General features: G+C 43.9%; 1 protein-coding gene across 6 annotated transcripts in view; it reads left to right on the top strand.

Moving 5' to 3' along the window:
• Positions 1-13,889, top strand: part of LOC140912505 (NACHT, LRR and PYD domains-containing protein 3) — a 36,485-nt gene that overhangs the window by 2,322 nt on the left and 20,274 nt on the right. For all 6 annotated transcript variants that reach the window (XR_012159298.2, XR_012159299.2, XM_073346986.2 and 3 more), the window contains exons 2-4: positions 1,121-1,207; positions 10,977-11,147; positions 12,905-13,075. Coding sequence is in view for 4 of the 6 variants with exons in the window: in XM_073346986.2 (XP_073203087.1) it covers positions 1,121-1,207; positions 10,977-11,147; positions 12,905-13,075 (429 nt within the window). In the remaining 2 variants the exon portion in view is untranslated. The remainder of the gene's footprint in view (positions 1-1,120; positions 1,208-10,976; positions 11,148-12,904; positions 13,076-13,889) is intronic.

Raw genomic sequence — 13,889 nt, forward strand, 5'->3', positions numbered from 1 at the left:
AGTGTCCTCACCCTTTCAATATTGCACCAACCAGACTGCCTTATTCCCCACCTCCTTTTTGTCCAATGACATGGTCATATGAATCCAAAGTCCCTCCTACTCTTTCCTCCCTTTCTGGACCCCCTAGGTATCACTTACTGGCTGGTGTGCATTTTTGGCACCATTCAGACATTGTGAAAGAGGTTATCTTTTTCTTCTATTTAATTAAACCTTACAAGAATCATTACGAATATATTTTATGCATTTTCCTCTTCAGAGGGAAATAGTCTAATGCATTTAGCACACATTCTAAACAAAATTTAATTATACAAAGCTGCTAGTGTACTTCTAAATACGTTAAATAAATGCAAAAAGGCAGAACGCTGGACTTAAATAAAGGCAATAAGACGAAGTATTAGGGTGAGAAAATAACTTGTATATTTCACTTACATATGTCTGGAAGGGGGTTATTGTTCCACATACTTTGAGAAATATTTTTTTTCAAAATTTGTCTCACTGTACTACTTATATACATGTGCTGTCATAAAATGTCCTTGACCCATGCTGCTGCTCTCTGGAGTCAGGACCTAAATAGCTGCCCTTTCTGATAACTGAAATGATGCTAAACTCAGTACAGTGTAATTGGAGTTATGCTTTCTGAAGTTAAATCACTATAAGACTTTAAGTAAAATGCCTCTGATTTTTTTTTATTGCATCTTTAAAAGTGATAAGCAATTAGGGCTTGAGTTTCAGAAGTGCTAAGCGCCAGCATCTCCAGTTGATGTCAATAGAAGTTATGGCTGCTCAGCGTCAGTGAAAACCAGACCCTTATTCAGGAACCCAAAAGCAAATAATCTTTGCAGAGACCACAACTTGCATGAATGCCTAATACAGCATGTGAATGTCCAAATAACCACTGTACTGCAGGTACAGAAAATGAACTGGTTCCACTTAGAATAGGTTGTACAATTTGACTGTGATATTGAAAGTGCATCTTTCTGAGCTCAATATATTTTTCTTTAGGGGAACTTACAATGAACTGCAAATGTAGCAAAATCCATATACTTCATATAGAAGCCCCATTCAAAGTGCCATGTTCAGGAAAGAAATTTAAAAATCTATTTTCCATTTTTTTTTCTAGGCAAGAACAGGCTGAACCAAATAATTCACCTGTCTACCTGCTATGTCAAGCACTGAAGGATCCAAACCGCAAATTAAAGATATTGAAGTAAGAAACTTTCATAGAATATCAGGGCTGGAAGGGACCTCAGGAAGTCATCTAGTCCAAACCCCTGCTCAAAGCAGGACCAATCCCCAACTAAATCATCCCAGCCAGGGCTTGGTCAAGCCTGACCTTAAAAACTTCTGAGGAAGGAGATTCCACCACCTCCTTAGGTAATGCATTCCAGTGTTTCACCACCCTCCTAGTGAAAAAGTTTTTCCTAATATCCAACCTAAACCTCCCCCCACTTTCTCCTTTCCCTGTTTTAAAATCTTCTTTTTACTTATATTTTCCCAGGAATTAAGTAACTGTGTAGATGCTAATTAGTCAGTGAGTTGGGGCTACCAGGGAAGGCCACTTATTAGAACAGCCAGAACATGTGTTCTCTCTGTGCTCCATTCTTCTGCAGGTTAGAGAAGTGCAATCTCACAGTTGCTTGTTATAGGGATCTGTCCTCTGCTCTCAGCATTAATCAGACCCTGAGAGAGCTGGACTTGAGCTATAATGACCAGGGAAACCGAGGAGTGCAGGACCTATGTAAGGGACTAAAACATCCAAACTGCAAACACTCAGGTAAGTAGCCACAAGTATATACATAGCCCACCATGTATATGTGGCTAGCTGATTTTAGGTGTATGAGGAGACTGAAAAACAAGTGTGTCTCTAGGACATAACATGTCAGTAATTCACATTGTGTGTGTAGCCAGGAAGGTTTATAACAGAGAGAATTTAGATAAGAATGAGTTTAAACAAGAGCACTCTGTCTGAACCCCTCTGAACTCAGGGGAAAACAGTTTAAACTTTTTAATAAAGAAAATCAAACACAATGCATTTTCCAAGAAAAATTGGAACATCATATTACTCTTTTTGATAATAGCCTAGTTTAAGTACTTGTTATTTTAAAAGTTATTTTACATTAATTTTCATTTAAAACAAAAGTACAGAGCCCCATGGTATCCGAGAATCCTAAATATCCCAATAGACCTAATTTCTGTCTGACAGGCATCATCCCATGGAGATAGCCTAGTGCATGATAAAACCTTTGAACAAAAACTGGTACGTTTACAAATGGTCTGTGATAAGCTGAAGGGCTGCCATTCTGGAACTGAAGCCAAAGAAATGTGAGTTGTTCCAAAAAGAGAGACTCAATCTGTGATGGGGGTTGGGAATTTCCACTGACAGAAAACTCAAGCTTTGCAGAGCTCGCAGACACTCACAGATGTGCAGAGGTCTGTGGGGCTTTGGTTCAGTTACAGAAGGGTCCTCTTTGGGTTTTCCAAAGGATTTCAATGGTGAGGTGAGAGAAGGAAATGGTTTGACTGCTCAGCAGTGTGAGATTTAGCATTTTTAGAATTGAAATGCTTGTGACTGCTCCTATCTTGGCCTACCCATGTTGCAAAACCCCTTTCATGCTGCAAACAGATGCCAGTGCTTATGATTTGGGGGCAGCGTTGACACAAGAACACAACAGATTTGAAAAGGTGGTGGCTTATTACAGCAAAAATCTAAATTCCCAGGAGAGAAATTATTGCTCCATGCAAAAGGATTTCCTGGCAATGGTTACATCTATAGAATATTTTCATCACTATTTGCATGGGAGGAAGATTATGGTTGGGACAGACCATGCAATCATGAAATGAATGGGCTTTTCAGTTTCAGGAATCCTGAAGGGCAACTTGCCAGGTGGTTGGAAAAACTGCAGTGCTGTGATTTCAAAGTTACGTAAAAGCCTGGGCACAAACGTGGTAAAGCTGACGCCTGTTGATGCCTTGTCCAGTTGGCTGTCTTGAGAGGCTTATTGCAAACACTGCCCTAAGCAGGAGAGCAAGGAATTGGTAACTCACATGCATGAGCGTGCTCAGGAAGAGGTGGCTGTCTCCTGTCTTCCTATAATTTACAGAAGAGCAAATGTACCTTGTTTATCTCCTGGAACCAGTGATACGGGGTTGCAGGAATGAAGTAACTGTGTAGATGCTAATTAGTCAGTGAGTTGGGGCTACCAGGGAAGGCCACTTATTAGAACAGCCAGAACATGTGTTCTCTCTGTGCTCCATTCTTCTGCAGGTTAGAGAATCTCCTGTTTATCTCCTGGAACCAGTGATACGGAGTTGCAGGAATGAATTTTAGAGCAACAGAAAGCTTCCCAAAGAGAGGATCCTGATATCAGAATGATATCCTGATATCAGAATGGTGCATGATAGAAAAATCCATTGCTAATCTCAGGCTACTTTCCAAGGTGCATCCCCTCACTGTTATACCAATAAAATAAAAACCAGCAGGATCTTATTAAAGGGGAAAAGGCAAAATGCCACATTTATTGTGAATATAGAAAGAATCACAGTAAGCAGTTAGTTATAGCTATAACATTCCATTCAATTTCACATTGATTCACACATTCATTCATACACACGCGCACACACACACACAGGTTCTGCAAGGTTGTTATCATAGTTACCAGCCTTGGCTCATGCCAAGCCACTGGCCAGGTGGCCTGGACATGAGGAGGGAGCAGGGCCTTGTCAGATGCTCATCTGATGCTCCTGGAAGTTAGTTTGCAGAATCAGACCCCAAAGTTTTCACTTTCTAGAGTCCATTTTTATAGGAATTTCTTCCTATGCCAGTCTATGGGAATTGCTTCATCCTGCTGTTGCTGAATCAATCAGCAGATGGCACATTCCTGACGGCTCCGTGCTGCCAGATGTTACCTTGTTCTTTGGTTCTCCCATTCTTGAGGCTGTTGGGTGGATTCCAGTCTGCCCTCCGGGGGTCCTCTGGTTATTTCCACTTGACGCCTTCTTCAGCCGATGGACACTGGATTCTTAGGCTGGCACCTCCCTGATCATTCAGTTATTATCCACACCAAGCATCCATCCACATCTATCCTCTATCTCTATTTTAATCACAATTGTTAACAAAGTGAGATGAATACAACAAAAGGGCGGGGAGTCTCTGGGTGCTGTTTCTGTTGTTACAGAGTATTGCTTTGAGGCTCTCTCTGTGTGAGTAGTTGTTGTTACAAAGAATTGCTTTGAGAACAGACTCTGTTTTAGGATGTACTAACACAAGTAGCAGCTTGCAAGTTTCACACAGAGAGGGAGAGAAACAGTACCAAAAACCAAGAGACATTTTAATTAGTAATACCCTGGAATTTAAACTATGGGGAATCAAACTCATTTGTGATTTTAATACAGAACTTCTTTAATATGATCCAACATCACCACAGCACAGTTGAAAGCTAAGTGGTAAAACTTGGAGATTAAAGATGCAATACTGTATGGGAGATGGGAAAAAGACAGGTGAGGGTACAGGTACCAGATCCATTGAAAATTGAGGTTCTGTCATGGTTTTAAAACTCCTGGGCATTTTGGGGATGTAAAAACCTTAGCCAAGCTAAGAGAGAATTTCTGTTGGGTAAAATGTAGAAAGGATGCAGAAAATAGGGGCAGGAAATGTGATGCTTATATTGCAAAGAAAGGCCCCAGGAGAGCCCCAAAGCAGCAGTATCTGGTGCAGGAGCCAATGTAGTGTGTTGCTGTTGATGGGCTTGGGCCTTCGTGCCTAGGACAGACTGGTAATCAATATTTGCTTGTAGTGATTTTGTGAATTAATACATGTGCTGAAGCTTCTCCAATAAGAAATCAAGAGGCTGTGACACTAACTGGGGTCCTAGTGAATGAATTCTTCACCGAAATTGGGGTCCCGGGTGAATTGCACAAAGATCAAGAGAGAAACTTTGAATCCAAAGTAGTTCAGCAAATGTATGGGATTCAAAGGATTCACAAAACTCCTCCCGCCCCATCCCACCTACACTCTAATGGGATGGTAGAAAAGCTCAGAAGGACTCTGGGGTTCAGCTGGGTACCCTTGTAAAACATATCCCATTCCTTTTGATGGCTTATGGCACAGCAGTCAATGAGAATATTGAATGTACCTCAGGACTCCTTGTGGTTGGGCATGAGCTGCAGACCCCAGCAAACCTCTTGTAGGGAGTTCCTGAAGAGGAAGAAAGGGACTTTCACTGTGTAGAAACCCTACAGCCCAAGACTGAGAAGTTCACACCCTTTGCTAGAGAGAATTTGAGGATAGCCTCTGTAAAAAGAAAAGACTATGTTGGAAAGTCATATCGGGACACCTTTTAAAAGCAGGGACTGTGTCTGGCGAACAGAGGACCTACATTCGGAATAAATGTAGAAAGCAATTGAGCTCTGCTAGGAAATAGGTGGCTGAAACAATGGGGATATCACCCAAAATGTAGGCAGAGGGCAAGTTGTCATAAATATAAAGGGAAGGGTAACAACCTTTATGTGTGCAGTAATATAAAATCCCTCCTGGCCAGAGGTTTACCTGAAAGGGGTTAAGAAGCTCAAATAACCTATTTGGCACCTGACGAGAAGGACCAGTGGGGAAAGAAGATACTTTCAAATCTGTGGGGAAAGGCTGTGTTTGTCCTCTTTGTTTGTGTGCTCTCTTGAGCCAGAGAGGGACCAGGGCAGAAAAATTTATCTCTTATAGACAATCAGAAATAAGCATCTAGGATTACAAAAATAGTAAGTAAACCAAGGAAAGGCATTAGATTATCTTTTGTTTTGGCTTGTGAATTTTTGTATGCTAGAGGGAGGTATGTTCCTGTTTTTTGTAACTTTGAAGTTAAACCTAGAGGGGAATTCTCTGTGTTTTAAATCTTTTTATTTCCCTGTAAAATTACCTTCCATCCTGATTTTACAGAGGTGATTCTTTTACTTTTTTAAAATAAAATTCTTCTTTTAAGAAGCTGATTGATTTTCAGTGTCCTAAAGACCCAGGGGTTTGGTCTGTGCTCATCTGCACCAATTGGTGAGGATAGTATTCTCAAGCCTCCCCAGGAAAGGGGGTGTAGGAGCTTGGGGGGATATTTTGGGGGGGAAATAGGACTCCAAGTGGTCCTTTCCCTGAATCTTTGTCTAAATCACTTGGTGGTGGCAGCGATACTGTCCAAGGACAAGGGAAGGATTTGTGCCTTGGGGAAGTTTTTAACCTAAGCTGGTAGAAATAAGCTTGGGGGTCTTTCATGTGGGTCCCCACATCTGTCAACCCCAAAGTTCAGAGTGGGGAGGGAAGCTTGACACAAGTCTTGAGTAAAAGCTGAGCCATGTGGCTGAAGGAACCAAATAGTTTCCCTAAAGACTGCTAAAGTGAACATGGGGCTGGGCTATTGATTGGTGGAGCTGTGTGCCGCTGTCTGGGGGAGAAGCAGCAGAAAGTTAGACATACCCAGAGAGATACCTATAGTGTGAGCCTGAGAAAAGCAAAGACAGAACTTTAGGGCTCAGTGCTAGAGCAAGGGTTCTCACACTCCATTACACCACGACCCCCCCTTACCCCCCCCGACAACAAAAGTTACTTCATGACCCCAGGAAAGGGGACCAAAGCCGAGCCTGCAAAGCTGAAGCCTGAGCCCTGCTGGCCTAGGCTGCGGGGGAACAGAAAATCTTGAGGGTTTCAGCCCTGGGTGGGGGAGCCTGCAAAGCCAAAGCCTGATCCCCACCACCCAGGGCTGAAGCTCTTGGGCTGAAGCTTCAGCCCCGGAACCGAGCAAGTCTAATGCCAGCCCCGGCGACCCCATTAAAACAGGGTCATGACCCACTTTGGGGTCCCGACCCACAGTTTGAGAACCCCTGTGCTAGATTAAAGAGGCAAACAACACACTGATGAAACCCTGTTTATTTACAAAGAAATACCTGACTCCTTCATCAATTTCCTCTCCTAACAGAAATGACCCACAGGACTCCAAAAGCCAGCTAACTGCTTGGGTTAAAAGGGGGTAACAATACTATAAGGGAAGCTGGTTGCAACCCCTATGTTGAGGTATCCTAACCTCTTCCAGTAGAAAAGATTCTTGTGCCTTTTTTCTTTTTTTGTAAAGCTCTAACTGCTCGATTGTTTACAGCAGGCCTGAAAGAGTTGCCCAGAGCGTGGTGTGGGAGGCAGAGGTGAAAGTGGGCCAGTAAGGGCCAGTACGGCGGACCGGTCAGAACCGGCTGCCACTACCGGCCCGTAAATGGCCGACGTTAAAGTGCTGCAGCAGCGATGCTGAACCCTACCGGCAGGGCTGCCGACGGTGGGGAGCAAAAGGAGCGGTGGGCCTGGGGCTCCTGGCTGCTGCTACTGCTGCGGCAGTGGCCGGGATCCCCGGGTCCTTTAAATTGCCTCCAGAGCCCTTGGGCCCTTCAAATCACTGCTGCAGCCCCTGGGCTCTTGGCTGCTGTGGCAGCAGGAGCCATGAAGGGCTGGCTGGTGGAGTCTGGTCCCCAGCCCCGCCCTTTGTACCCAAGGCCCCACCCCTTCTGGGGGCCCAGAGCTGCTCCCCCACCTTGCCCAGCACCCTGGCGTTCTGGTAAATCTGGGCACTTACTTTCACCCCTGGTTGGATTAGAAGTGGACGAGAACCAGATTGCATGTTGGCTCTAGCAACTCATCAACTCTCCCACTGTGGTCATTGCATGAAGCAGGATCTCCCACAGTTCCTTGGAAATGTGCAGGTGCGGGAGGGAGAAAGGGCTGAGCTTTCCCATCATGCTCCAACCACCCCTTGGATCCAGCACATGTTGCCTGTGGCCCATACAACCCCTTCTTTCCCACCCCGAGATAACAGCCACCTTCTGCTGCAAGCTAACATGGCTAGTACAGTGGCTCAGATGGTAGAAGTCTGTGGTGAAGGTTCAGGTCCTGCTGATGCAGTGATTGTTACAGAGGTACAGCATACAACTGGTTTTTCCCTTTGCCCTTTTAAAGAATAACTTTGGCAGTTACATACCAAAACTGTGTTATAAAAAAAACATTATTGAAGTTGCAAAATTAAGTAGTTGAAAGTTAGGAAACACCAGAATGAAGGTTGCCTTTGCATCCTTAATTTGGCCCCCTTGCATTTGTGCATTATGAAAAATTAGGTCTGTCAAACAATTAAAAAAATGGATTGTGATTAATCGTTTCAATTGCACTGTTAAACAACAATAGAATACCATTTATTTAAATATTTTTGGATGTTTTCTACATTTTTATATATTGATTTCAATTACAAGGCAGAATAAAAAGTGTATGGTGCTCACTTTACATTATTATTTTTGATTACAAATATTTGCACTGTAAAAAAGGAAACAAAAGTATTTTTCAATTCACCACATACAAGTACTGTAGTGCAATCTCTACCGTGAAAGTGCAATTTACAAATATAGAATAATTTTTTCAGGCAACTGCACTCAAAAATAAAACCACGTAAAATTTTAGAACTTACAAGTCCACTCAGTCCTATTTCTTGTTCAGCCAATCACTAAGACAAACATTTGCATTTATGGGAGATAATTCTGCCTGCTTCTTATTTACAATGTCACCTGAAAGTGAGAACAGGGGTTCACATGGCACTATTGTAGACAGCATTGCAAGATATTTACTTGCCAGATCTGCTCAACATTCATATGCCCCTTCATGCTTTGACCACCATTCCAGAGGACCTCTGGTCCTGTTCACTTATTACCATTTAATTTATTGGTTTGTTCCAAAACCACCTCTAGTGATACCTCAGTCTAGGACAATTCCTCAGATATGTCACTTAAAAAGAATGGCTACAGGTGTGGGAATCTCCCTCACATCCTCTGCAGCGAAGACCAATGTAAAGGATTCTCCACAACAGCCTGTAGTTTACCTGTACTTTATCAACTTCTGTCGTCTCCTCTTTACTAGGAAATAGAATATCCCCTTTAATAAATCCTCCCTTAAGAGGTGTCTCTGTCCAAACCATGTGCTCCACTGCACCTGTCGGCTTTCCCTCCAACCCTCAGTTTAAAATCTCGTCTATGATCTTTTAAATTTTATATGCCAAAAATCTGGTTCTGTTTTGGTTTAGGTGGAGCCCATCCTTCCTGTGCAGGCTCCTCCTTTCCTAAAAGGTTGCACAGTTCGTAAATAAACCAAAATCTCTTCTCTGAACATCATTGTCTCATCCACGCATTGAGACCTTGTGGTTCTGTCTGTCTTATCTGTCTCTGCATGTGGAACTGGAAGCATTTAAAAGAATCCTCCCAAAGAGGTCCTGGACTTTAGTCTCTTTCTTACTTAGCAGCCTAAATTTGTCCTCCGGGACCTCTCTACTACCTTTCCCTATGTCCTCCGTGTGACGGGTCAGATCACAGAGATCCCCTTGGGAACTGCCAACTGATGTGTTGAGATGACTCCTGAGCCTGTTTCCCCTGCCAGCTTGGGACTTCAGTGTCCTGCCTGGTTTGAGCCAGACACGCTAGCCTGCTGCAAACCCAGACCCAGGTCTGAACCATGTCCCCTAAAACTGCAGGCTTAACTGAAAACAGCTTAAGATGGGTTCCTGTCTCCATCACTCAGATACCCAAACCCCAAATAAATCTGTTTTACCCTGTATAAAACTTATACAGGGTAAATTCATAAATTGTTTGCCCTCTATAACACTGATAGAGAGATATGCACAGCTGTTCCCCCCCCCCCCAGATATTAATACATACTCTGGGTTAATTAATAAGTAAAAAGTGATTTTATTAAATACAAAAAGTAGGATTTAAGTGGTTCCAAGTAATAACAGACAGAACAAAGTGAATTACCAAGCAAAATAAAACAAAACACGCAAGTCTAAGCCTCATACAGTAAGAAAACTGAATACTGATAAAACCTCACCCTCAGATGTTTCAATAAGCTTCTATCACAGACTGGACACCTTCCTAGTCTGGGCACAATCCTTTCTACAGCCCTTGTTTCAGCTCAGGAGGTAGCTAGGGGATTTCTCATGATTGCAGCCACCTTTGTTCTGTTCTGTTCCCTTATATATCTTTTGCATAAGGCGGGAATCCTTTGTGCCTCTCTGGGTTCCCACCCCTCCTTCTAAATGGAAAAGCGCCAGGTTAAAGATGGATTCCAGTTCAGGTGACATGATCACATGTCACTGTAAGATTTCAAGCCCTCATTCTTGCCAGCCTGATTCACAGGAAGGCCTGCAAGCAAACGGAGCCATCCACAGTCAATTGTCCTGGTTGATGGGAGCCATCAAGATTCCAAACCCCCCTTAATGGCCCACACTTTGTATTACTATAGTAGGACCTCAGAGTTATATTTCATATTTCTAGTTTCAGATACAAGAGTGATACATTTATACAAATTGGAGGACCACACTCAGTAGATTATAAGCTTTGTAATGATACTTTACAAAAGACCTTTTGCACAAAGCATATTCCAGTTACATTACATTCACACTCATTAGCATATTTTCATAAAATCATATAGAGTGCAACGTCACAATCTGTACGTTATCTGTCTCTGCATGTGGAACTGGAAGCATTTAAAAGAACTGCCACCGGCTCCTCCTCAGTACTGTACATAAGTCTATTGAGATGTCTTGAAGTCTGCGATCTTCACACCTGGCAGGCAATTGACCATGCGGTTCTCCTGATGATCACAAACCCCAAACTATCTATTTTTCTAATAACTGAATCCCCCATTACTGGTACCTGTCTATACTTAATAATTGGGGTTCCTTAGTGCAAGAGGATACCGTGACGTCATGTGGAAGGAGAGTCCCAACTGCTGGTTTGTTTCACAGAGAGGAGAGGACTCTGATGTTCTCTTCCCCAAGACTTTCATCCTCCTCAGCAACACAACTTTAACCTTACAGAATAAAGAAAAAAAAATCTTTTTAGATGCTTTTTGACCTTAGTGAGTGAAACACAATGAATTGAGCAGAAATAAGTGATTTTCTTCTGTTTATCTCTGGCTGTTGCAGGTTGGAGAGGTGTGGTCTCACAACTGGTTGTTGTGGGTCTCTCTGCCACATGCTCCGTACCAACCAGACCCTCTCAGAACTGGAGCTGAAGTGGAATCAACTGGGAGATTCAGGAGTGAAACTGCTGTGTGAAGGGCTAAAATGTCAAAATAGCGGATTGCAAAAAATAGTGTAAGTACCAGCTGGTTTTCTGCAGTCTGAGGCTGCTATACCAAATTACCTGGGAAGGTTGTGCTATGCTTGTCATGGAAGGGTTTTAAAAGCAGGTTACACAAACACTTGCCAGGGATGGTCTAGGTTGACTTAACCCTGCCTCAGCACAGGGGGATGGAATCCCCTGAGGTCCCTTCCAGCCCTACCTTTCTGTGACTCTCAGTGTCGTATTGGTATTGCGCTTAACTTTTTTTTTTTATTTGTGTGACAAGAGTACTCGGAGGGCTCAGTGGAGCCTCACTGTGCTGGGCACTGTATGAACACCAAGGAAGACAGTCTCTTCACTGAAAACTAGACACTTTTGGGACACAGATCATCTCTCTTGGAGCCTTCTCCTCATGTGATACCACCACAGTTGCAGTCGGTGGAGGAACTTCAGCTAAGCTGGTTTAAAAGGAAGGGATCTAGTGTCTTTTGTGAAGTGCCCTTTATTCTTGAACACGCTGTCCTGAACCCTTAGGTCTGATAACTCAGCTTTGGTGATTTTCAGAGCATGCTGTAAGACTCAATTTTCTTGGGCTTTCCCTCATTGGTATTAGTAGTACCATAGCGCCTAGGAGTCCTGGTTTTGGATTGAGACTCCATTGTGCTAGGTGCTGTACAAACAGAACACTCAGGGGTAGGGGGCTTTAGGAAAATTGGTTAGGACAGTGGCTCTCAACCTTTCCAGACCACTGAACCCCTTTCAGGAGTCTGATGTGTCTTGTTTTTAAGTTTCACCTCACTTAAAAACTACTTGCTTACAAAAATCAGACATAACAATGCAAAAATGTCACAACACGCTATTACTGCAAAATTGCTGATTTTCTCATTTTTATCATATAATTATCACATATAATTATAAAATCAACTGGAATATAAATATTGTATTTGCATTTCAGTGTATAGTATATCGAGCAGTATAAACAGGTCATTGTTTGTATGAAACTGAGGGTATGTCTTCACTACCCGCTGGCTCGGCGGGTAGTGATCAATCTATGGGGATCGATTTATAGCATCTCGTCTAGACGTGATAAATCAATGCCTGTACTCCACCTCAGCAGGAGGAGTAAGTGGAGTCGACGGGGGAGCCCCCGCGGTCGACTCGCTGCTGTGAGGACGGCCAGGTAACTCGAACTAAGATACTCCGACTTCAGCTACGCGAATAGCGTAGCGGAAGTTGCATATCTTAGTTCGAACCTCCCCCCCACCCCAAGTGTAGCCAAGGCCTGACTTTGCTAGTGCTTTTTATGTAGCCTGTTGTAAAAACTAGGCAAATATCTCGACGAGTTGATATACTCTGGAAGACCTCTGTGTACGCTCAGGGGTACACGTACCCCTAGTTGAGAACCACTGGGTTCGGAAGTAGTTGTTTTCTGATGGATGGATTACATGGATAATTTATGCAGAGAAGTGAGTGAATTAGAGGATGGATAAGTCTATATACTATGTTGACATATACCAAGCCTATGTACTCGGGTGGCCAGCCTGTGCCTCTGCTGACTGTACCACCACAGCTGCATTAATTTGAGTGTCCTAGCTCTGCTTGAGTTACTATGGGTACAACTGCACAAGCAGGGAATCACACCTCCAGTCCCATAGTGCAGACATAGCCTATGATTCTCCCAGTACCACAGCACCGGCATGTTATTGCCTGAGAAAAGTTCCTCTCTAGAAGTCCAGTGAGATGTTGACAGGAAAGACCGAGTTAGTTATTTTCCATCTCTCTCTCGCAGATTGTGGGGTTGCGAACTTACAGCTGATTGCTGTGGGGAGCTCTCCTCTGTTCTCACTACCAGAAAGACCCTGACTGAGGTTAACCTGAATTTAAATGAACTGGGCGATTCTGGTGTGAGGCGGCTGTGTACGGGGCTGAAACATCCAGACTGCAAACTGCAGAAACTGTGGTAAGAATTTTCATGCGTCCTTTAAGAATCTGACAGGATGTGTAGCTGGTGTGTGTTGCCAGATCCCTTCAGGTACCTGAAATGAAGGACACCCTTCAGGCACGGGTATGTGTAACTATGAGCCATCTGCCAATAACCTTCTGTCCACCCTTGCGCATGGGTCATGGCACTGTCCGGTTTCCCACTCTCTTCCCTGTTGGAGGAGCCAGTGAGCTTCAGATTCTCTCTGTCAGTGCGCACTCACCTTCCTGAACCCTCGTGAGGAGGGAGGTTGCTGGGGCCTCACTGAGCAGGGTGGGAGGAGATGCAGGAGCTCCTTTCCCCTTCTGAAATGATCAGTTGCTGATGGCTCCACTTCTCCCACTCCGCAGTGCCCTGCAGGGAGTCGGCCTTGTCCCATTCAGAGTGGGAAGGGTGGGGAGGGAGAATGAGTAAACCATGCATGAAGGCACGAGGTGGGGGAGGCATATCTGACTGAAGGGTGTTTGCTTTAGATCAGTGATGCGCCTGAAATATCCAGTTAGCCCATGGAAGAGTCTCCTCACCGATATGTTAGTAGCTCTATTACTTGGGACATTAAAAAATTGTCCAGACAAAACAAGTGTCTTGTAGGCAAAAATCCCTCATTGGCAGGGGGTAACCAGGTTAGCTAATGGAGGCTGTTGATTTACGAGCCAGGGGCGACACATGGGAGGGGTGAAGTGGGTCATGTGACTGCCCGCGCATTGGCATGGCCCACACTGGCCCCTCCCCTAGGCTCCGAATCTAATGTGCTGAGGAGAAGAGGAAGGGGTGATGACAGATCACTCTTCCT

The sequence above is a fragment of the Lepidochelys kempii genome, chromosome 6 (assembly GCF_965140285.1).
Source record: "Lepidochelys kempii isolate rLepKem1 chromosome 6, rLepKem1.hap1, whole genome shotgun sequence".
NCBI lineage: Eukaryota > Metazoa > Chordata > Testudines > Cheloniidae > Lepidochelys > Lepidochelys kempii.